This window comes from Drosophila hydei, unplaced genomic scaffold, assembly GCF_003285905.1.
Source record: "Drosophila hydei strain 15085-1641.00,03,60 unplaced genomic scaffold, DhydRS2 tig00008119-arrow-pilon, whole genome shotgun sequence".
Taxonomy (NCBI): Eukaryota; Metazoa; Arthropoda; class Insecta; order Diptera; family Drosophilidae; genus Drosophila; species Drosophila hydei.
The window spans coordinates 5014158-5037699 of record NW_022045830.1 but is presented as its reverse complement, the minus strand read 5'-3'; the positions used below and the strand labels follow the sequence as shown (position 1 = coordinate 5037699).

General features: G+C 42.6%; 2 protein-coding genes across 9 annotated transcripts; one reads left to right on the top strand and one right to left on the bottom strand.

The window, feature by feature from the left end:
• Positions 1 to 30: 30 nt before the first annotated feature.
• LOC111595912 (probable 39S ribosomal protein L45, mitochondrial) lies at positions 31 to 1332 on the top strand. Its single transcript, XM_023309863.2, has 2 exons — positions 31 to 162; positions 229 to 1332. Exons 1-2 carry the CDS (start codon positions 118 to 120, stop codon positions 1273 to 1275), a joined length of 1092 nt encoding a protein of 363 aa, XP_023165631.1. The 5' UTR covers positions 31 to 117; the 3' UTR covers positions 1276 to 1332.
• Positions 1333 to 2047: 715 nt separating this feature from the next.
• LOC111595911 (regulator of G-protein signaling loco) lies at positions 2048 to 23508 on the bottom strand. Of its 8 annotated transcripts, XM_023309856.2 has the most exons (6): positions 23437 to 23508; positions 23176 to 23363; positions 21008 to 23106; positions 4264 to 5055; positions 3038 to 4202; positions 2048 to 2970 (listed from the first exon to the last, which is right to left on the bottom strand). In XM_023309856.2, exons 3-6 carry the CDS (start codon positions 23096 to 23098, stop codon positions 2351 to 2353), a joined length of 4668 nt encoding a protein of 1555 aa, XP_023165624.2. In that variant the 5' UTR covers positions 23099 to 23106; positions 23176 to 23363; positions 23437 to 23508; the 3' UTR covers positions 2048 to 2350. The 8 variants fall into 8 exon arrangements, with proteins under 8 accessions (XP_023165624.2, XP_023165623.2, XP_030080642.1 ...); XM_023309855.2 differs by having other exon boundaries at positions 23176 to 23494; XM_030224782.1 differs by lacking the exons at positions 21008 to 23106; positions 23176 to 23363; positions 23437 to 23508 and adding an exon at positions 12306 to 13577 and having other exon boundaries at positions 2050 to 2970.
• Between the last annotated feature and the right edge of the window lie 34 nt (positions 23509 to 23542).

Below are 23542 nucleotides of genomic sequence, written 5' to 3'. Positions count from 1 at the left end.
CGTGCTAAGGTATCGATGGTTTGATGGCTAACAGCTGACCGTCATATAAGTATATCGATAGCTGATTGTATAAGCATGCAATAAGTTTCAAGTTTTTATAAAAAAATCAAAATAGCCATGGAGAAACTAGTATGTTCCAGCATGAAACTCATCCAGATGCAGGTGGGATTGAATGGGATATTTGGTGCTCGTAGGTTTCACTATAGCTATTGTTCGTGCAAATTTCAGATGCCGCAAGCAGTATCATTGGGAGTGCGTTCGTTGCTTCCGGGCTTACAAAGTGCGTGCCAATTACAGCAGGTACGCCATCGACAGACTAAGCACTGGAAGCCTGAATTTAAAAGGTTGCGCAAGCAGAAGTTTGTCAAGATTGATTTGCCCAACTTGCGCGAGAAACCTGCAGATATAAGCAAGGATGAGATGCGTAGCCGTATGAAAGAACGTGGTGTATTGCCTCCGCGTCCATGGATGGAACGTCCGTTCCACATCAGTTGCACGGGTGGAATATTTGAGGCTTACGTACCACCAGAAGGAGATGGCAAGAAATCTATAATTTCCTCTTCGGGCGCTAAGCAGAAATTGGAATTTCTCGAAAAGAAATCTAAAAGTCTTATGGCTGTACGGAAAATACGCTCTTACGAGGAGAACTTCAGCAGCGACGACTTTGGTGCACAAGCCCAGGAGATTTACATAGCTGCACATACGCATATGGCGGCAAAGGAGAAGTATGCGATAAGAGAGTTTGTTAGCGAACGTTGCTATCCCGAAATGATGCACAATGTTAAAGATAAGACAATACATTGGCGATTCCTACAATCGTTGGAGCCGCCTCGTGTGGTGCACGCTCGCGTCACAGAAGTTATCACCAAGGAGAATCAGTTTGCTCAGGTTACAGTACGCTTTCATTCTCAACAAATGCTGGCTATATATGATCGATTTGGTCGACTAATGCATGGTAGTGAGATTCTTAGCAAAGATGTTTTAGAATATGTTGTGTTTGAAAAGCACATTTCCAATGAGTACGGCAAATGGCGACTGCATGACAAGATCATTCCCGATTGGCTACCAGCAAAGCAACCAGCACCTATTACGTATCGCATCACAGACGAAATTGTGGAGGACACTCCCAAGGAGCTAAGCGCCGGCGAGCAGCCAAAGCAATTGGAATCATCCAGCACTAATCAGCAAACGGAACATATTAACATAAGCAGCGTCCAAGCAACAGCCACATCTCAGACGTCCGAGCACGGCGCTAAGCCGAGCATAGCTATTTGATTATACTTTCTGTGGGCTGCCTGGCGGCTCAGAAGATTTCACGTTCACATTTTATAAAACGGATATTGAAACTTCATAAAACTTATTTTTGTTTCTTTTTATTTTAACATCTAATTTCTACATTCATCTTCGAAATCTTGCAAATCATATTTGGTGTTTGGGTCCATGTAGACACAAATACTATTTTGCTTAACTTGAAATAGATTTACATTGCCGTCGCACCAACTCCGCTTAGAGAGCAAGCATCGATCGCATTCATAGTCATAAATAATACAATTTTGTCACAACTCTGACACTTCCCATATGGTGGAACTAATGTCCAAATGCCAGACAAAGTAATGTTAAGCTGCATCTAATACATATTCGTACCTGCATACCGAGTTACCCTTTCGTAGTCTAGTAGTCGCATCCAGACTGCACGTTGCTGCAACAGGAATAGTAGAGCTGAATAACCTTCAACTTGTAGGTCTTTAAATATCGAGTGTTCTGTGTAAGAATTATAGAAATTACCCGAAAATTTATGATTTTTGTGTTTAATAACATTTGCATTGAGACAAACAGTAATTAGTGTACAGGTGGTATATGGTATATACATATATTCGAGGAGTCATACAGACACTATTAAGCAACGTCTGTCTCAACCCAGATTGCTAGATTAATAAGTCATACTAAATCGCCCACTTTTAGCTTTTCAATAGATTTCAATTGAAATATTCCAATTCGAAAGATCTTTGGGAAATGCAAATTTCCATTAAATATTTATGTAAAAACTAAATAACTATATATATTTCTAAATGTAAAGCTGTTCATATAATGCAGATGCACACTTGTTTCTGCAAAATGCGAAGGTTTTATGTTTAAATATAGGTATTTATTTATTTATTTAAACTTAAGAGAACGTGCAGCTAATTATAAATACGATCAGCCCGCGAAGCAGCTGTGTGCCACAACGTTCGTCATATATCCTTTTGATGGGCACTTATAAAACACTTCATAGAATACAAATATTAATAAATATATATATATATAAAAGTATATACAATGATCAGTCGAAGATCGATAAGTAGACTTAGGGTTAAACAAAGCTGCTGCTGGGTTCATCTAGATACGCGCAACGTGCGCTCGCCTGCTCCAGCGATTTGCGTGCCAAGTCCATCGGTAGCTTGGTGGCAAAGGATAACGCTGTTGCTGTGCCTGCAGGCGACGTTGTCGCCGTCGTGGATGTCGGCGTCAATGCGGATGTATGCTTGGCGGGCGAGAATTTGTTGCTGTAGTTGCCATTGGGCGGAGTATTGGCCACGCCCCAATTCGATGGCTTAATGGGCAACACCTTTGGCTTGGGCGGCAATGGTGGCGGCGCTTTGGTGAATTCCTGCAAATCCTGCTGTTCAATGGACGCTGCCGTTGCCGATGCCAATGCCGGTAAGTCTGCCTCGACCTCAAGATCTACCTTCATGGGTGACTGTTGACTGCGTGTAATGGAGAGGCGTGGCGCTGGTTGAGGCGCATCCGTTCCGCTGCTGCTGGCCTTATTAACTGGACTCAAATTGGCGCGCACCTTGCGTAGCTTAGAGGCGGCCGCATTGAGATTCTCTTTGTTCTTCAGAAAGTCGGGCAGATCAAAATTAATCTCAGTGCCCCGCTGATCCTCCAGGCGCGCCAACTGCGCTCGCTTCAGGCCCTCGAGTAGTTCATCTGCATATTATGAAATTTCAATGTTAGTAAATCAAGCAATAAGCGACAATTGGTGGGCAGCACTTACCCTGGTGCTCTGCTACTCGCTCCGTGGACTGCAATTTGACGCCCGCCTTAAGCTTGGCTATGATGGGTTTTTTGGGATCGGCATTGGGCAATGTCGTTGCCACTGCGGCTGCCTCCTCGGAATGTTGACTGCTCGTGGATTTCTTTTTGAGCTTGGGCAGCTTACTGCCTGGAATGTTGCTATTGTCGCGCTGTTGACGTCGCATGCGCTCGAATAGCGTGGAGGAGCTCTCCGAGGGTGCTTCGTTTGACTTCATGGAACACAGATCGCTTGACTTTTGGGTCGGCCCCGCTGCAGCATCCGCTTTGCTCTGCAGTAGCTCATTGAACACCTTGTTGGTGAGCTCGTCCAACTGGCCCTGCGCCGAGTCCGTCGTCAACGTGGGTAGCGGTTTCATTGGTTTACTAAGCTTCGGCGGCATGCTACTGCCGCCTTGCTGAAAATCCGGCTGGATCAGTGCTATTTGAAGCCGCTGGCCGTCGGCCACCGTGACGGGCTGCATCAGATCAAGCGGCGCTTGAGTATCGCGCAGCAACACCTGCACGCTTTCCATTCGATAGTTATATTTGTTCAATATGGGCCGGATTACCTCGTGCAGCTGCTTCTTCGGCTTGCTTTTGACCGATATGACCTTCGGATCGGGCAAATCCAGTTTGAAGGCCACCCGACGCTCGATTAGCACCTCTTTGCCAGCCAGCAACTTTGATGACTGTTGCGTATCTATGGACTTGTTGCTGCCCTGTATTACAACATCATAATGGGGATAGACCAGATTGCGTTTCTCCAGTAGACGCTCCACCAGCTGGGCCACGGTCTCGCCGGGACGTGTCTGCACAATGGTTGTGGCTCCGTCGGTGAGTATAACTCGGCACAAGGAGCAAACATTATCCGCGCTGGCACCTTGTCCGGCCTGGTTGGCATCGAAAGATGACAACGAGGATCGGGAACTGTGTAAATCGCTCACTGAGCCACCAGACAACAGCGTCAGCAGAGGCGCTGGCGCACCTATCGTAGTTACGCCTGGTGCTTGCGGCGGAGGCATCAACGACTGCTGCAGATCGCCCATTATTTCGCTGCGATCACGGGATTTGCTGCGCGTCTTGCGATGCCAGGGCAATAGGCTCTTACGTCGCCGATCCTCTGCATTGCTTGCGGATTTCTTGAGCTGAAATTGCCATCGAAGTATTGAGATTAAACTCCACTAGGATAACAGCTCAGTTACTTACCTTGGGCGAGGCCACTACGTGAAAATTTGTCTTCAACAGCTCATCCAGATCGGCACCCGTAAAAGGTAATGTCTGTTGCTTCTGCTCTGCGTCCACGCAACTCTTGTACAGATCTGAGCGTATGAACCGTTGATAGCTATCGAATTTCATTAGGTTAAAGATTTGCTTTTGCGCCGCGGCAAAGATGTCCGTAGCACCACTTGTCAGCTTCTCTTCGCTTAGATTACGCGCTTGCGAGTCCACGTTAACTGGATCGCTGCTGCTGTTGGACAAATGCTTGCTAAAGATCTCCCGGGCTAGAGCTACGCGCTCTGACTCCGATTCCATGCATCTATAGCGCTCGCAGGCGGTCCAGAAGTAAATATTCTCCGCGGAGAATTCCTTTTTCAGGAATTCCGCAAAGGTCTGCATGCCGGCTGCATCCTGCAGCATGCGTTCAAACGACGTGCCCCAACTGCTGGGACCGTTCTGCTCTTGCGGTGCCAGCTCCAGCGTCGACTCACCACCTCCCGCCTTCACCGTCACGCTGGACGGTGGCGCCGGTGTGGTAAGTATTTGCGGCACCTGGAAGAGCCCCAATTGCTGCGACTGCTTCGCCGGCTTGAGCTCGTCCAGCATGAGCGTCTTAATGTACACATCGTTGTCGGAGGCGTTCATCGAGGCAGAGCGTCGCACTGCTGGACTGTTGCCAGACCCTCCTACTTTGGCCACCGTGTCGGTGCGCGTCGTGCGAAACGATGATTGACCCCAGGCTCGACGAAAGGGCGAGGCATTGGACGGCAGTGCGCGGTTCTAAAATCAAACAAGCGAACAATAAATATGTTATCAATTGGTTGCCATTCAACACAACTAATGTCCACCTAAATAACTACACAAATACATGCATAAGTTGGTAAACAGAGAAATAAAACAGAAACAGGGTGATTCAACTTTCAGATAGTATAACTTTTTGGATAGGTTCTGATTTAAGTTTTAGCAGTTTGCATATCTCCTAACACCGCTCAGCTGCTCAGTCGTATTCAAAGTGTATTCATAGCCATCTTGCAGTTCAAGCACCCCCTGCGACAAGTTCATTTTCAGGGGCAATTTACAAGAACAAATTGAGGGAATGTAGAAATGAGGGACAGACTGCCCGATCACGTCTGTCATTATCACGGCCAAGCCCTAAACAGAGAGCACGATAAACTTTTGAACTTTTTAGAAGTTTTACATGGGCACGTCGCACTGTGTGTGTGTGTGTGTATGTGTGTGTGTGACGCATGTAACGACAGCAACAGTTCTAGCAACAGTTGCCAGCCGTTGGCAACTATTGCTCTGTCTACCCTACTACTCTAATTGTGTGAACAAATTGTAAAGCTAGCCTAGGCGTATATATGCATATGTCCATATATACATATACATCTCTCTATATATATATGTATATATATATATATATATATATATATGTGTGTCTGTGTATTGCGATGAGTGTCGTTTGTGGGACTGCCTGCACTGCCTGCCTGCCTGCCTGACTGGCTGTCCAATCCATTTGCTGCACTTTGCTGATAATCACTTTTGTCAGACAAACTCGAAGCCGTTGCCGCCGCTATTTATACATAATTTTCAACATATATCTGTTTGTATTTATGTTTATTTCTCGTTTGTTTTCTATACCCGACGGTTCCCATAAGAATGGGTTTAAATTGTACTGCAATAAAGTGCTGCCAATGCTGGTTAGAGACGAATATTTAAAGAAACTTCTAAGTCGACTTAAATCAACTTTACTTTATGATAAGTTAAGGTTTCTTTTTAAGATATCTGTATACTATAGAGATGTACATTGAAAGACCAAAGCTTCTCCAATTTGTGCTTACTTCCTTAACTATGTATCCTCTTTAAGCAGATGCTTTTCATTTCAATTAGTATTTTATTTTCTTAGCTTAATAGCTACAGGGTATACTCTAGTCTAAGTCTTGCTTTCTATCACAGTTATGCATTTCCCATCGTTTCAAATTTAATGATGATCTTGTTGCGAGAGATTAATGAATTCTGTTTCTAAGCTCGAGTTTCGCATTGACCGAACGTAAGCCACAAAATATTTTTACCTATATTTATTCATCTATATAAGTATATATACATAAGTAGTATACATGATGCTGTGTGTGTGAGAGAAATTTGGAAACATTTCCGGCTGGCAAAGTCGAACATAAAAGGCCAAAGCCAATTTTCATGCGACTCGACTTCATTAATAGAAACCAATTGGTTTGGCTCGGCTCGTGTGAGCTGAGATGGGACTTTTGGAATTGAACAATTGCCAGTCACGCCATCAAATGAAAGCATTCCAGAGATCTTCCCGAAGAGAAACTACAGATGGTACCCAGAGACACCATAAAAGTACCCGAATACAAACCAAGCTTTGCTCAATTCATTTAGTTTGTAGTCCATAAGATATGTATAATATATATTCATTGTCATGTTAGATTACTATCGCTTATGTGTTCACTGGACAGCAATTAAATTGAATACTTTAACCTTGATCTCTCAGCTATTACCTAACTAAAATAATAACAGAATTCACTTCATATTGTTTTTTTTTTTTAATTAATTTATGTCTGGAAAAACAAACAGTTGCAGCAAATACACACTTAGAATTGCAAATTATTGTACTCAAATAATTTAATTTATAGATGTAAACTAACAAATACTATCTACTTGTGTTTTGAAGAGGGTTTAAAGCGGGTTTCAAGAGGTTTTTTGAGATGTTTTCATGTTTGACAGAAATTTTAAAGAAAAAATGATTTCACAACAAAAGCTTGAGTTGCATAAATAAAGATAAAAGCTTAAGTATTATTATCACATAAGCTCATATATATGTTTATATAAGTGGACCTATATACAGATGCATATATGTATGTGTCTGTGTGAGTATAGAATGTGCACATGCATAGGAATTGGGTCAAAAAGAAGAGCAGAATGTGCCGACCCCACAAAAGTAAATGCACAACTTTAAAGGGGCAGAGGGTAAAGAAAGCAGAAAAGCAGCGAGCGGGGTCAAATGTGTTAAGCAGCAGCAGCCACCAATTGAAAGAGAGAGATAGAGAGAGAACGAGAGAGATTGAGAACGAGAGAGAAGCAAACGAACATAAATCAGCGTTGATTGCCAAACAATAGCAACAAAGGGGCATAGGCAGAGTGAAAGGGGCGAGGGGCGAGGGGCGACGGGGATTGTTCGTATTGCATGTTGTTGCTCTCTATTGTGGCGGCAACATTTAGCGGCAATCGGCAACGAGTGACGCGCAATTGTAAGTAGGAAATGAGCAATTTGCCAAAGTGAATAATTAAAAATAAATAAATGACACAAAAAATAGAGAAAAATCAAATGGAAAATTGAAAAATTAGCGAAGCAAAACGAAAGCCAAAGCTGGGCAACAATTCAAATTGCCGCACACACACACACACACACACACACCTAAACAGGTGGAATAATGAAGTAACAATGCCACGCCCCGCGCCTCTTTTCGTTGAGTGTTTTGCATGCGCGAGTGGACACCGAGCATGGACAGTGCTTTTTCCGCCGTTGGCAGCCGCAATTTAACCGCTGTAGCTGCCTCCTCATATTGAAGTCATCAGCAGCAACACGCCCTGCCACAAATTGTGGCATGAAAGTCATTGCGCTGAGTCTCGAAGATGTCTCGATGCGAAAGCCACAAACGGAAAAGAAAAAAAAACCCAAGAAACAAAAAATTATATATATAAAAGAAAATAAGCAAAATCCCACGAGTAAATTAACTTGAATGGCTTTAGCTCAGGTTACCAATCCAGCAGTAATCATGTCTATATAGCTTAATCTGCAGCGTTAAAGCATGAGCTAATGCGCTGCCATAAAGTAATACGATCCCAGCTCCAAGTATCAAGTACTGCTAACACAGTGAAAAAAGTAAATAAACTGATTTTAATTCGAAACCATATTTAGCAGTTAAACAATCGTTAACTTCAATCAAGTTTATTATTTCAACAAAAGATGTTTAGAGAAAATAAAAATAACGTATATTTCCCATTCCGATAATTCAATAAATAAATAAATGTAGACGTCATCTTTTTTTACTGTGTATAGCTGGCGCTTGGTTTGTCAAAAGCTTTTGGTAATTGTAGCCGGCTCCTGGCAAGCGAAGTGCCGAGTGAAAATTCTTGACGGTCTGTTGAGCGAGTCGTGAAATTGAGATTGTAAACGGTCTACGGTTTGTGAAGCTGTTTCCTGGCTTAATAACAATGCAAATGAATCATCATAATTAAGTTGGAGGCCTGTTTCGGACTACATCAAAGCCGCCAAATCTGATAAGCAGCTTCCACTGAAAGCTGCTGAAATCTAAAACCTAGAAACACAACCTAAAAGATACATCACGTACTTTTTGGCAGAGAGCCAAGAAAAACACGCATATCAATTTCTTGGAGAAAAACAAAGAAGTTCTCGACACCCAAAATGTAGATATATTCATATATTCATATTTGTACATGTACAGATATGGAATAATATCTTCTTTCAACATTTGCAAGATATAATTCCCAGAAGCGCGACACAGTTTCTTCGAAGTGCTGATAAATCATTAGTCCACAAATAAATAAATAAACAGCGATTAGAATTTCGAATATCTTATCTCGAATTGGGCCCATTGTCAATTGTCAAACAAGTGAGTAACGCGCGTAGAGGAAAGGGGCGGAGATCACAGCTCTCAGTGTTAAGTGCTGAGTGGGCGTTTCGCAATTACTTTATGCTAAAGGGAGAGCACACACATCCATGCAGGCATACATATACATAAACTGTTCGTAACGCATGCTAATGACAAAAACTAACTAACCATAGTTGGCAGTTGACGCTGTGAAACCTACCAGCAGACACAAACGCAGACGCAAACGCAATTGCAGTTGCAGTTGCTGTTGCTGTTGTTGCGTGCTTTGTTTTCGATTTCAATTGTTTTTTCTTTTTCGATAATTTTTGGTATTCCCAAGGCGTGTCATCGCATTGCGAAAATTTCGCTGATCTGCTTGTGTGTTAGTGTGTGTGCGTGTATCTGAGTAAGTGAGAAAGCGCAAACGTGCCGCTTTTGTCAACAAAACACAAACTTAACTGTGCACTTTTGCTTCACTTTCGGTTGGTATTTGTTATTGCTCTTTGGCACTGGCTTTATAATTACTTTTTGTGGAATTGTTTTTGTTCACACACTCCGATTGCGCCCCGCTCTCTCACACGCTATTCAAGTGCCGAGCTTCGAATCTCTGACTCGCAGCCCCAACGTGTATAAAATAACTGACATCGTCTGTTTTGTGCTCAGCCAGCTGCTGATCAGACGTCTGCACATATACGTACACACATACTGATATACATTAATGTATATGCCTGAGCATTTGATTGTTGTATCCAACCAAATCCAACACAGCGAACACACAGTAAACATGTTGTAACTGGGCGCTGGTTGGATCGATCCAGAAATTGGTTTGAAATGCTGGAGTAGGGATTTTCAGTTCATTGGGGAGGCCACACCTTTGTTGTTGGCCGAATGGTGATGAAGTTTTACATACAGACTTGCAGAAACTTATTTGTACAAATTTAAGTTCGAAGTGGTTTGAAACAAAAGTCGTGGTTCGATCAATCGTGGCTGACGCGTTCGAATTCACCTACACAATTGTTCGATCTCTCTCGCACGCACGCTCTTTTCGAAGTTTCGAACTCGACATACAGCTGCTTTTGTGTGAGATATTGCTTACTCATATTGCTATTGTTGTTTTATTATTTGCTGCTATAGGAATGTATCCATGTTTTGTCGTATTATCTTTTTGTTTTTCCTTCGTTATGTTTATTTGCCTATTTACCTGACGCCGGCTGCTCGTTTTCGTTTGTTGCTTATGAATGAAATGTTTGTATGTACGTTGTGGGAGTATGCTCTCTCTCTCCCTCTCTTTTTGCCACTGCTGGTATCTCAATGTACATACATACATACACACACATATATATGGTTTGGGCAGCTGTCTAATTAAACGTTTACGAATGTTGCCAATTATTTTAGTTGGCAAGACATTTTGTTTGTTTTGTGTTTCATAGACATTTTTGGTTTATGTGCCCACGAATGTATGCAGCAGAAATTTTAATGAGCTAGCAAAGAGCACATGTGAGCGTGTTGCAAGTAAATAAATTGTGCTAAAAATAACCTAAAGCGGCGTAAATAAATTAAAGCAGCCCATTTGCGATGCCAAATAAACAAAGAGCTTAGACAATTGAAATAATTAAAATGCCTAGCAATTACAGCAACAACGGGGAGCTCAAATGCGGGCAACTGTCTACCAAGTGTTGCGTATTTAGCTGATAAATTAAGTTATTTTGCACGCCGCCACAAAGAGAAAAAGTTGAAGCGGATGGGGGTAGGGATAGAGGGTGAACGCGTGGCGTTTAACACATGACCATATGAAAAGCCTAATTTGCGCCGATCTCATACTAGCTACAGATGGTTTAACATAAATTAATTGTTATTTATGATTTGTTTAGTTTAGCCGAATTTAGTTAGCAAAAATGTTCTTTAATGTACGCTGTGCGTGCTGCGTGCCAGATTTTTAGATCATTAAGAATTTTATAATACATATCGTTTTGGCATTTTGGTATTTTTTTGCTGTTATTTTTTACTTCTTGAACAATTGCACACACTGGCACTAAATGAAATATCCGGCAAGCGGCCGCCCGTTGATTCTATTGTTGCTTTTGTTGTTTTTGTTGATTTACGTTAATTTTCTGGATGCCAATGCGGGTCATATGCGTTCCGGCGTTGTTTAAAGCGGAAGATGTATGTATATATGCACACACATGCATATGTAATTAAATGTACATATGTACTTAGCTAAATATATGTATGAAATATATATTTTCATTTATGCCAACCGATATTTAATGACGTCTATCAAATTTATATGGGCATTCCCTCTGTATTCATTTGTTTATAAATGATTCATGTTTCTGAATACTCTGTTCACGTAGGCGTTTGTTCATCGGCAATTTGATGGAATTATGAAAACGCAACAGCACTTTGATGGAAAGTGAAATGGCTAATGCGTCGCACATGCAAATTAAACAATTAGAAAGTCATTATGGCAAACACCAAAAACATAATTGACGATTCCATTCAAATAAGTGGAGAAATAATAAAAAGTGTTAAATATGAATATATTAAAGCCTTTCCAGTTTTACTATTTTTAGTATCTGATTTTTAGTATTTTCTTGAGAGAAATTATTTTTAGAATCGAAATTAAGGAACCAAAATTGGATAGCTTTACGAAATATAAGTATATATATTTTAGTATTGTTTTTGATTCTTTTTACAATTGTTTTCTGTTATAGCTGCTGGAACATATTTCCAATTGGAACACATTCTAATCAGACGCAAATTAATCATTCTGATATGATCTCTAATTGTGCTAATTTTTTAAATATTTATATGCTATATTGGCTGAAAGAACATCAGCTCAATCATTTCAATTGCTCATTTGAGACCGAATCTTTTATTAAGATGAATCCAGTCAACACATTTTGATTGATATCCAATGGAGAATCTACAGGCAACCGATTTGAGGAAACAATTAAAACCAAATTCAAGCCGTTGGCACACGATAAACCTTTAAACAAATTGATTATATGGCACACGAGTCTGAGTATTTACAAACAGGTTGGTTTTTATTGGGATGCATAAACTATATCTAAATGGTGTACACGTATTTAAGGCTAACCTAGGCTAGGGGCTGCTACTAAATCGATCAGATATTATGGCCAAGTAAACAGTAAACATAGACAAGAGCAAAAAATGCCGCCATATGGATGGGATTGGGGAAGGGGTTGGGCGGCACCCAATAGGGAAATGATTAAAGGTGACGCGAGCGTAAATAAACAAAATCGCGGTGCGAGGCTTAAACGTAAACAAAAATGTGCTTAAGAGCTAATGGAACGCAGCTGGATAACCCAAAGTGTCGCCTGCAGTGCTAAATGAAGGGATCGGATCGAGTGATTGTTTCTAAAAGTGACTCACGCGCATCACGTTGCTGACATCGCCCAGGGGTCGCATTGTCGTCGCACTCGGAGGCGGGATCTGGGGCTTGGTGAAGTCCAGCTGCTGCATGGCATCCGGATCGCTGAGGGATCGTCGCAGTGTTGTGATGGAGGCGCGTTTGGCATGGAACGAGCCGCGCAGGAAGCGAGCGAAATCTTTGCCTGCCTTGCAGACGCCTCGCGGTGGTGTCACCTTGAAACTGGGCAATAGCGGGGCATGCAACTCGAAGCTGGAGTCGGGCGATATGTTGCGACTGTTCGAGCTGCAGCTGCCTCCCGACTGTGTCGTCAAGTTGGAGCTGGCCGAGCTGATGCCATCGTCATGCTCCTCATCCTCGGAGCCGCTGCCTGTGCTGCCTCCCGACAGTGGCATGCAACCCAGCTGTTCCTGTTCCACCTGCTGTCCGGTACTGACTCGCAGCAGCACAGGCGAATCGTCACAGGTGGCATCCGTGGCATCCACTTCGCTGAGCTTCCGGCTACCACTGCGCCGCTTCGTGGCCGAGCTGAAGAACTGCAGCACACGCGAGGCACTGCGGCAACTGCGTCGTTCGGCTTGGACGCGGGCCAACGCCATCGGCGGTGGCATCAAATCCTCTGCCTCAGCGGATTTGCGTGTTGGCTGTTCCTGTTCCTCCTCCAGCTCTTGCACTGGTTCTATGGGAATGTGCGGCGAGGCACTGCGTCTGCCGCTGGCGTTGAGATAAATCTCCTTCGCCTTGCGGCACAAGAAGGGCGACCTGCACTTGGACTTGGGCGTAGAGGCAACCGATTGACGCGCCTCGAACTCCTGCACAAAGCGTGTCAGCTGCTCCCGGTCCAACTCGGTGAGGCAGCGATGCCGATGCTCTCGGCCAGGCGGCATCGTCGTGGCCGCCATCAGGCTGGGACTTTGAAGAATGTGTTTGATCTCGAAGCTGGCATCGAAGCAGCTGCCGGAGTCGTTCAACTGGCCCAAGGATTGGACAAAACGTTCGACCATGTTGCCGATGTTGCCCGAATGGTTATTTTTGTTGGTGTTGTTGTTGTTGATAACTGTTAAGTTTGTCTTAGCGGTGTTCACTGTACCGCTGTTGCTCATGACGCGCGCTGTCAAATGTGAAAGGAAACGTTTGTTGTTGTTGTTGTTGTTGTATTTCTTCTACGCAAATATTAAAACGCAAAGTTCTGAACGTCAGTTTAACCAGAAGCCAAAAAGGAGGCGTGCGTTTAGCTTGGCTGTTCGCGTTGAACTGAATTTTCCAGCGTGAATGCCACGGCAAAGGTAAACTAGCGTCTGACACACACATGCACAGTTCGACATATGCGAAATGCGGGAAAAGCCATTTTCGCACCGGAGAACAAAAAATGTGCGTTTGCCAGGTGAGTAGGAGGGGTAGAGGGGTGAGCGTGGAGCACCGGCGCCCATGTCTGACGCACTTGAGACGACACAGATGTGCCAGCGTTTGGAGCCAAGGATCTGCTGATGCTACATGACGCTGCCACATGACGTCTTCAATCTGCCTTCATTCAATTCTTCTGCCATTTCTTTATTATTATTCGACAATTGTTTTTTATGGACGTCTCTGCTTTCTTTTTACCTGCCGCGCATGCCAAATGAGTTTTTTATAACTCACTCGAATAGATATCTCTGCGTGTGTGTGTATAAATGCTGAGTCGCCAACTAGGGAAGTTGTCAATGCGTCACCGCAATACACTTTATAGCACCTTATGCAATTGGTATACTTTAAATAAATGCGGATTTATGCACAATTTCATTTGTGAATTTCGATGCGCAGTTTCGTGAAATAAAACCAACTAAATTAAACGCATTTTCCAGCTATCAAAGGGGCTTGAATTGGAAAATATTACGACGGCTCGTAAATTAGTTACGTTTTAGGATTAATGGCTGACAATGAAATACCCTGTATAAGTATGAAAGCAGCTAAAACAGAGTTGAGAAATGGATGCGATTGAGACTCTCCCTTTCTACTAGGTAAGCTCTTTCAGCTTATACAGAATATCAATATAAGGCGCCTTTGCAATCAATAAATATAGAATTCTCAAAGTGTTTAGCGTGCCTGACCAATATACCTCTCTCATGCAGCATACCCTATCTGGCGCTAATTATTGCAACAGCGATATATTTATGGGCATTCCAAAAGTTCTTAAATTGAACGTGTGCCATGAAAAATTGAAAATTTTCAATGGAAAATGGAAAATACCCTCAAAATGTTCCATTAAGAGAAGGTAAATAACAAAAATAAAGCGGAAGAATTGAAGGCAGAAACGTGACTGGGCGATATTACCTTAGTATAATAAATATCTAGACCAAATTGATAACTAAGCCAGCCTATGTGGGCTGAGTGGCGGCGGCGGCGGCGGCGGCTTTCTCATACTAAAGATAAGTTCTGAAATCATATTAAATACACTGCATAAATTATGGCTACACCCACCATATTTAAGATGTCATCGCGTGACACGACCGCCGCCATTATGCATTGTCTACGGAGTACGAATTATCATCGAATGATCGTTGCATAATTAACAGCAGTTATTGCTAAAAAGTCGTTGTGAATAAGTTAGCTAAGCATGTGTGTCTCTGTGTGTGTGTGTAAGACTACACTCCTAACACAAAATGACTTGAATACACTCAGAGAAAATGCTATGAAGCACGCTGAGATGGGGTAAGCAAAACTCTTAAGAAAATATATTTTATCTAAGAGAATATCTTCAAATTCAAGCAATCTTCTAATATTCTGATATAAATAACACTTTGCTCTATTATATATAATGCCATATATTTTTCATTCAGTTTTTTCTTCAAGTGCGTCGCCCTATAGAGCTCTATGGCAAGCAGTCAGCAGAGGCGGCCAGGCAGTCGGAGATCAAAGCGCTTTTTGCAATGGCTGTGACATCATTTTATAGCCAGCTCATCTAATCACAAGCAATAATACTAGAAAGAGATCTCAGATTGTGGCATTCTAATGCAGGTTTGCTGTAATTTCTTGAACATTTCCTGGCGATTTCATGCGAATGCCAAAATTTAAGCAAATTTCGTTTTAAATCGAAATGGAAATTTTCTACAATGGGATTTTAAGTGGAATCTATAGAATAATGGTCTTTCTCTTATATTATTCGCGGCGATCTTGCTATTGAATGATCTATCTAGATCTGGGCAGGGGCCAAGCAGCACAGCTGGCGCGAACAAGCCCCAAAATTCTGCTTAAACTGCGAACGTGCGAATGCTTTGCGTTTTAATAGCAATGTAAAATATAATTTGTTTATGTTTTTTATAAAGACTTTTAGGTAAAGTTTATAAAAAGAAGCACAAGCTCACACATGCGCACACACACACACACACACAAACAAGTCTATCTAGGGAAAATACACAGACGCGTCAGGGTGCAAATATTTCATGAAAGTCAAATTCTTAACTTGTTTTTTTCTGTTTTTGCGAGGGGGAAATTTTTTTTATTCGAAACGCGCGCGTTTTGGGCGCGTTTTCCGAATGACGTCGATACGTTTCTGGCGTTTATTTACGCAAAATAACCTCCGGGCAATTACATGAAATATTTTTGGAGCATAGTCCAATGGTGGGTGTGCGTGCGTGTGTGTGATTGTGTGTGTAAGTGTGCACAGTTTATAAACTGAAAAGTATTTCCATGTGCTTTTATTATTGTGATTACTTTTTTTGGCGTCTCCTTTTCTCGTTTTATTTTTAGCGCATAGAACAAGCGCCAAGGTGCAAATTTAGAAATGCGTTTGGTTTTGGCCACATGCACAAAATTGCGGCGCGGCAACAGTAATTAGCACGGCTCGAATATTAATTTGTAAGTCTCTTGATTCATTTAATTGCACACTTTTATTTATATAGATGTTGTGATCGACTCGTTTGACTAAAAGTTTTTGAATTGTTTTATTTTTGTTCATGCGTTACGTACGAGCTGCGCTTGAAGACTGACTCACGCGTTGTGAGAGCTGTTCGCGTTTGCCAGTTGTTAACTTGGCTCAGTAATAGTAGCAGCAGCAGCAGCAGTAGTAACAACAACAACGACGGCAGCAGCTGTTGAGCGTCGCAGTGGAAAAAGAGCGCGTGCGCGCGTTTTTATTTGTTGTTTATTCGTGGTTGAAGGGGAATGTTGTCGTTGTCTCTGTTGTTGTTGTTGTTGTTGTTTTTGTTGTAGCTGCTGTCATTCTCAATGTTGTTGTTGTTATTGTAATGTTGCCGCCAGTTAGTCACTGGGCACCTGATATCGAGGGCACAAAGCCAGAGTCAGGTGTGTATTTTTTATTCTGCGCTCGCTGTCAGCTTTCAGTAATTTAATTCCACAAATTGTAGAGAGTGTAGCTAACAAGCATATCAGCTATATATAGGGTATATCTGTATGCAAGTATATAAATATGTATGCATGTGCCGAAGCAGCTTGTATCGAAAACAGTTTATAAAATAAAAGCTTTAAGTACTCTGGCGACATTCTTCCGGCAACCTTTCAACGCAGTTAACAGCAATGTTATTTGAATGTTAACATTATGTTAAGTAATTGCAGATTGTGGCAGTCTCTGACCCGCCATGGTTAAAAATAGAATTTTATTATAACTTTTCTAAATACAAATAAGCTGCCTAAGTGAAAATTCAATTTCTTTAAATTCGAAAAAAATATTTTAATCTTTTGTATATATTGATTAATTCATGTTTGTGGGCGCAATTGAAGGGGAACTTTTTAAGATGCTATATTAAAAACAGTGTTTAAAACAATTGAATAATAAAAAGTTTAAATTCAAATCAAATCAACAAATTTCGAAAAGAATTTCGAAGTTTTCAAATGAAATGGCAAAAATCCTCTTCAGAATCTTTAGTTATGTAATGTTTATTTAGTAGGCGATGCAATTTAATGCAAATTATTTAATGTATATAATTTAGTATATTTCGAGTCAATTTAATTTAAATAGCCTATCATTTCTTTGCTATAAATGTAAAATAATCTAAATAAGAAATAAAGACAACACAGAATGTATTTCGTTCATGAATTTCTTATATATATAGTTGCTAAATCTTAGTTTGTTTTCGTCAAATATAAATATAAATATATATTTTTGTTTTCTTGAATGATTTGCCTGTTTAACAAAGCTTTGATAACACATCTCACGAACTTGCAGGGAGTCTTAGTCATAGTATAGATTGCCTGCTAGCATAGCATATTTATTATTAATGCATGTATATATATTCACATATTTATATTATTTATATATATTAAATTGTCTAAATTTAAAAAGAGACATTTTTATTAATAAATTATGTGTGCTTGGCCTCTGGCTGGCCCGTGCGGCCGATAAGCTAATCAGCAGCAGGCGTCTGTTTAGCTAGAACTTAGCACGCAGATATGGACAGAAAATAACATAATGCATTACATTCTTGTCATATCGACAATAGATAGCCGTGTGTCGCAGCAATATACGTGCATAATCACATGCAAAGTGCGGCACATTGCATTGGCTTCCAATTCCCACGTCAGCTGGCAAATACGTTACGAGACGTTGATGGCCACCGCTGGAAAGGTCAATCGGTGGCTTACCGAACTCACTAAGAGACCGCGGCACAGCTGAAACTAGAAACCTGCAACCCGAAGTTGAATGATTTCCAGTGAGAAGTGCATTTCCCATGACGTCGGCGAGCTGGAAGCTAGTCGAGCGGAAGGAACCAACCAAAGAAACTGCGGCAAGTGCCTTTGCAAGCCAGCTGACAACGCTAATGTCTGCTGTTGCTGCTGCTTGCCTCCTTTTGTGGCACGAGGGTTGTTTCAGGTTTTCAGACACCTGCAACGGCATGTGCCCTGTTGCAACTTGCCGCCAAAAAGGTGGCATTTAGCAACCTGTTGGGAATAGTTTGTCTAGCGGATTGCGTGCATGCACAAATGAAAATACACTTAGAGAAAGCGGGTCTACTACAATAAGTAATGTATGCAGCTGAGCATGAAAACACATTTAAAAAATGCTAACTGTCGAAAAACTAAGGCAAATGGGCGTAGTTCAAATTATTTATTCCAAAGATCCTTGAAAATATATCAAACCTCTCAGATGATATTTTTAGTATAATTGGAACAAGATTTAATTTGCGGTCTTATTTATTTATATTTGTTGTTTCTTTTTTGCATGCCTCTAACCACAGGCAATACTTTAATTAGAACCGTCTACCTGACTAATCTGAACAGTCATGGTATTAATAAAACGCGCTTAAAGTTTATTTTCCAATTAATGGATTTACAAGTGGACCAAGAACAACTCATGATTTTTAGCTTTCTTTAGGTTTCCATTAGTTGTTGAGCTACAACAAATTGGTAAATACAAGAGAGGAGGCTGTCGGACATCTAAAAATGAAACAATGCAAAATCTGTGTATACCTAACGGGAATCTACATATGTATCGAAGAAATTAAGATTATACAAAAATAGATGTTCCTAAATCTTCAATTCACAACATATTTATGCTTATAATAGTTATAATAATATGCCATTTCCTTGTCAAATAACAATATCTACACTTTGAAGACAAACCTCTAATGCTTATAATATGATTGTATAATACTTCGAAATGGGCTTATATCATCGCCTTTGCTAAGTGACTGAGTAATAATATCAACAATTGTCAATGTGTATATAGGTATTTGTATTGAGTAGCAGTAGTTAACCTCAGGTAAGGCAGGTGGTATTTGTGCCGCGAAGAACTCAACAGCGTCGACAGAACTTAACACGAATTGAGTAATCAGAAAATGATATCGCTGACTACGCAGAGATCCGATGGGGAGGCGGACACATAATGTAAGGGGTTGACAATAGTCGGGCAACCATGGAAAGTTAGCTAAGTGTGTCGACTCCGCTTTTCATGTTCTAATTTCAGTTCAGACAGTTAAAATATAATAATATGCTTGGGTAGATACCACAAGCTGCTTACGTGTGTGTGTTCGTATTTGGTTTATAATTACACAAGTAACCGGTTACACAGCGGTCATGACATTTAGAGGGGTCATTGCATGCTATATACCCTGTAAAAACTAATATGCATTTCACTTACCGCATTCTCCTCCGAATGGAAGCCACAAACGAGTCCTCGGAATGACATTTTTACATTATGCGTAAATCCCAAAATCCAAAACACTCGCAATGGGGATCTCAATGCTTTTTACTTGATTCCGTTTTTGCTCGCTTCACTTTTTTTGCGCACTTAATGATAATTTATTTATTTATACATATATATAATATAAGTATAAATATTTTGTAAAGTTCGCTGAGCTCTTGAACTTGCGTTGAGCTTTTTATGGCACAATTCTTGTTTTTTTTTAAATATATTTTTCTCGTTTTTATTAAGAGATATAAGACATGTTCACAATAACGAAAACAATTCGCGTAAGAAACCGCTGAGCGACAGTTGAAAATGAACAGCGCAGCGAAAGTGAAAAGTCGATTGTAAAAAAAAAAACAAAAAACGAAAGAGAAAAGAACAAATTTAATCGCGTGTTCTCGAATCAAAAATCAAACGAAATCCCAGGAACGTAGTCGAGGGGGGGTCCACGGGCGCGACAAAGGGGTCAGGAGGCAGCTGAATGCCGAGCGTCGAACGACGAACGCGAAACGTCGAGCGCCAATCTAAAGGTCAGCAAACGTCGTCGCCAAATGGCGAGTTTTTCGTTATTTTCCCATTAATTGCTTTAGATTGAATTAAGCGGGGCACAAAGCAGCGACTGCGACTGCGACGCCGACGTGGACGTGGACGTGGTCGTGGTCGCCACAGTTAACACTCGCATGAGCCTGAGCTGGCGAGATACGCGCATGACGTCACTGGCGCTTTATTTTTAGTGACCAACCCAGGTCGACAATTTCCGTTCCTTATCAAGACGTGACGCGAACGCTGATTACAGCACCGCGAGAGCAGCAACGGAACGCGGCCAAATAAACCTATTGCAGAAGCGTCGTTACGACTACTGAACAAGAGCAGCAGCCTAGCACTCGCTGGTCACCAATACCCCCAACGCCCCAACCCAAAGCCCAGCCCAGTTCCATTTCTGACACAGCAAAGTCACAAGCACCAACACTAGGATACACTGCTATATATCCAAATATGTGTGCTGCGGTGGCTTATCGCGCGAATGACAGAGACAGAGATAGAGGCGAGAGAGAGTCAGAAAAAGAGGGAGAGCGAAAGACAGCGGCGCGATAAGTTCAGGTAACAAGCCATCGTTGTCCAGGTAAACAAAGCTATCTAACTTCAGTGCCGGTTCCAGGGCAAAAGCTCCATAAATTTAACTAACATTTTTAATTGAAAAATTATCAACAAAAAAAAAGTATAGACAAAAAGTAGGTCACACAAAAAGTATTTAAAAAATTATAATAAAAAGCTAAGATTGTAAAGAATACTGGGGAGTTGCGAGGAGATTCATTCCTTGATCATAAAATGATAAATAAAATAAATAAATCTTGTCTCTCAAAATTTTTTCTCGATTTTCGTTTTAAATACGTTCAAAAAGATTTTGAAAATAAATGTGAGAGAAGTTCGATAGCTCGCGTCAAAGCTCGCTCTTAAGGTATTGAAATTTACATGTATTATTAAATCAAATTGGAAACTTGAGAGTCATTCACATTTGTTCAGAATTGTCTATATATTATATATAGTTCTTACACAAAAATGTATAGAAATGCGTGCACTTACCCCCAGATCTGGTTCACTGTTGGTAGCTTCTAGTAGGCAATGTGTGGATGATGATGATGGTAGACCCGTTATTGGATTTGCTTGCGTTAATTTGTGTATGTTCTGGAGACTGCTCCAGGTGTCCATGGGCTGATCAGGGCAGTTAAGACCAGGCGACTGGATGCTATCGATAGCCTCAAAGCCCAACGATTGTCGCGAACGCGGCTTGCCAAAGACTTGGGCGCTAAGCTTAGATGGTGTTGGTTCGGATGCTGTCGGCGGTGGCTGCATGGAGCGACGCATCTTGCGCGGCACGCAGGCTGGGTGCACAAACATGTGCGGCTCATCCTGCGAGGCAGCGGTAGAGTGCAGTGAAATGTCATCCATGGAGGCGACAGCAGCTAGGACCGGCTGATCATCCACCAGGAGATTGAGCACATCATCGCAAGAGCGCGTGGCCGTAAGATTTGTGGCCGGACTTTTGATCAGATTGAAGCTAGCCAACAAATTAGGGCGACGCAAAGAGCACGATGCGGACGGCGATTTGGGATCAGGATCGGGCATGGCGCGCACCGTCAACCGATTATCGGGCACACCCACAATACCCTGTGGACGCGCTGCAGCTGGAGCCATGGGTGCTAGGCCCAGAACAGCTGCTGCCGGAGCGCCGGCAAAGTCCACGACCAAAATACGATCGGATATGTTAGTGCAGTCATTGTTAAAGCCAATACCCGAGTCAGAGTTGGAGGTCGTTGTGGAAATCTCGCTGTGATTGGAGGGCTGTGGTGAGTGGGCGGCGCCGGCAGGAGCTCCCGCCTCATAATCCGGCGGCTGTTGGCTGCGACTGGCAGGTGGCAGTATGCGCATGGTGTACATGCTGCGTATAAGATTCACCACATACTCCGAGTTATTGGGAAACTCCAGGCAAAGGTTCGAAATGGGATCCCTAGTACATTGCAAGCGATACTCGTGGGCACGTGCCACATGCTGGCCATGCTCAATCAGCTTGGTATCAATGACAAAGACATGGCAGCTGTGCGATATGCTGATGTGGCCGCCGCTGGCATTTGGTTTGTCCTCAAGTTCGTATTCCTCATCGATTTGCATGTTATGCACGGCACTGGTCACCAGCCCAAAGAAACGATTCTCGCTCTCGGACGAGGAGCTGACGTAGTTTAGTCGTGCCGAGGCATAGGTGGCCAGTGTGCCACCACTCGCGCTCTGCAAGCGCAAAGAGTCCGGAGTGATGCTCATGAGCACAATGGTGGGTTGTCGCTTCTCCTGGCGCAGCTTTCGTATGCAAGAACGCACCGTTTGCAGCTTGGAGCTGTGAGATATCTGCTTGGGCATCTCAATCGTGCCAAGATAGCCAACAATGACACGATATTCCAGAGCAGCGCTGCCCACTGCGCGCACCATGGCGCTAACATTGGCCACATCCGCCACCTTTCCGAGATGGGCCAACGGCGCATCTTCTAGCACTGGACGCAAGGTGGCATGATCCGGCAAGGCCGGTAAAACCACAGCAGCCGCAGCCTCTACTGACTCTGGTGGCTTCTTTTGGGGCGAGTTACGCAGTCGGTGCATCTTCGATTTGTGATGCAGAAAACGCGGCTTGTTGCGCACTCCCGGACCCAGGCTAGCTGCCAGCATCTGGCCGCGCGCACTGCGCTGTATCAGTAGTGTAGCATTGGCATTCTCCTCATCCGAACTGTCCGAAAAGTAATTCTCTGCAATCTGCATGCGTATGCTGCCAAATGAATTGCCTATCAGCTGCACCACAGTCTCATGCGGCAGCTTGGACACATTAAGGCCGTTCACCGAGATGAGAAAATCGCCGGCACGTAGACCCGCTTGTTCGGCAGGCGAATTACTGATGATGCAGGACAAGCGACATGGCTGTTGGCCGGATATGGTAAAGCCGAAGCCATTATAGCCCCGGCGCACCTCCACAGTGCGTGTGCCGTAGTTGGGGCGCTTTTTTCGTCGCCGCTGTTGTGGCTGCTGCGGCTGTGGCTGTTGCTGCTGCGGCTGCGAAGAAGTGGCCGCTGCTGTCGGCACAGCAGCATTTGCCGCGCTCATTATGGGCAATGGCGGATGATGGTGATGCATGGCGCTTACTGCAAGCGTTTAAATGATTAAGTTTAAAATGGTAAAAATAAATCAACTCCAGTTTAGATGGAACGCACCTTTTTCATTGATGGTCTGCACAGTGGTCGCCGCTCTGTGGAATGCGGTTTGCGCTCAATGGCCAGCAGCTAGAGCTGAGGCTGGCCTCTAGCCAGGGCTTGTATGTAACAGTGTAACCCACACTAATGCAACAGCAAATGGTATACGCAGCAATCAAATGTATCTTGTTACACGCAGCACAATGAAACTGCATTCGGTGCAATGAATAATCACTAAATATAATTATCTGGACACGCACGCATATTTTGTTTACCACTTACATTCACTTCAACCTTGAATATATTAAGCCAAACAATTAAAACAAATGTCTTAAACTGCGCAAGCGTAGCCAGGTAAAAACACTTGGGTATCACAAAAACAAAAGTA

Bases quoted from the DNA above. Each gene is read 5' to 3' on its own strand.
- LOC111595912 (XM_023309863.2), top strand. From the start codon at position 118: ATGGAGAAACTAGTATGTTCCAGCATGAAACTCATCCAGATGCAG. The intron at 163-228 runs GTGGGATTGAAT...TGCAAATTTCAG, and splicing joins TGAAACTCATCCAGATGCAG to ATGCCGCAAGCAGTATCATT.
- LOC111595911 (XM_023309856.2), bottom strand. From the start codon at position 23,098: ATGCATCACCATCATCCGCCATTGCCCATAATGAGCGCGGCAAATGCT. The intron at 5,056-21,007 runs GTAAGTGCACGC...GTTTGATTTTAG, and splicing joins ACAGTGAACCAGATCTGGGG to AACCGCGCACTGCCGTCCAA. The intron at 4,203-4,263 runs GTAAGTAACTGA...TGGCAATTTCAG, and splicing joins ACGTAGTGGCCTCGCCCAAG to CTCAAGAAATCCGCAAGCAA.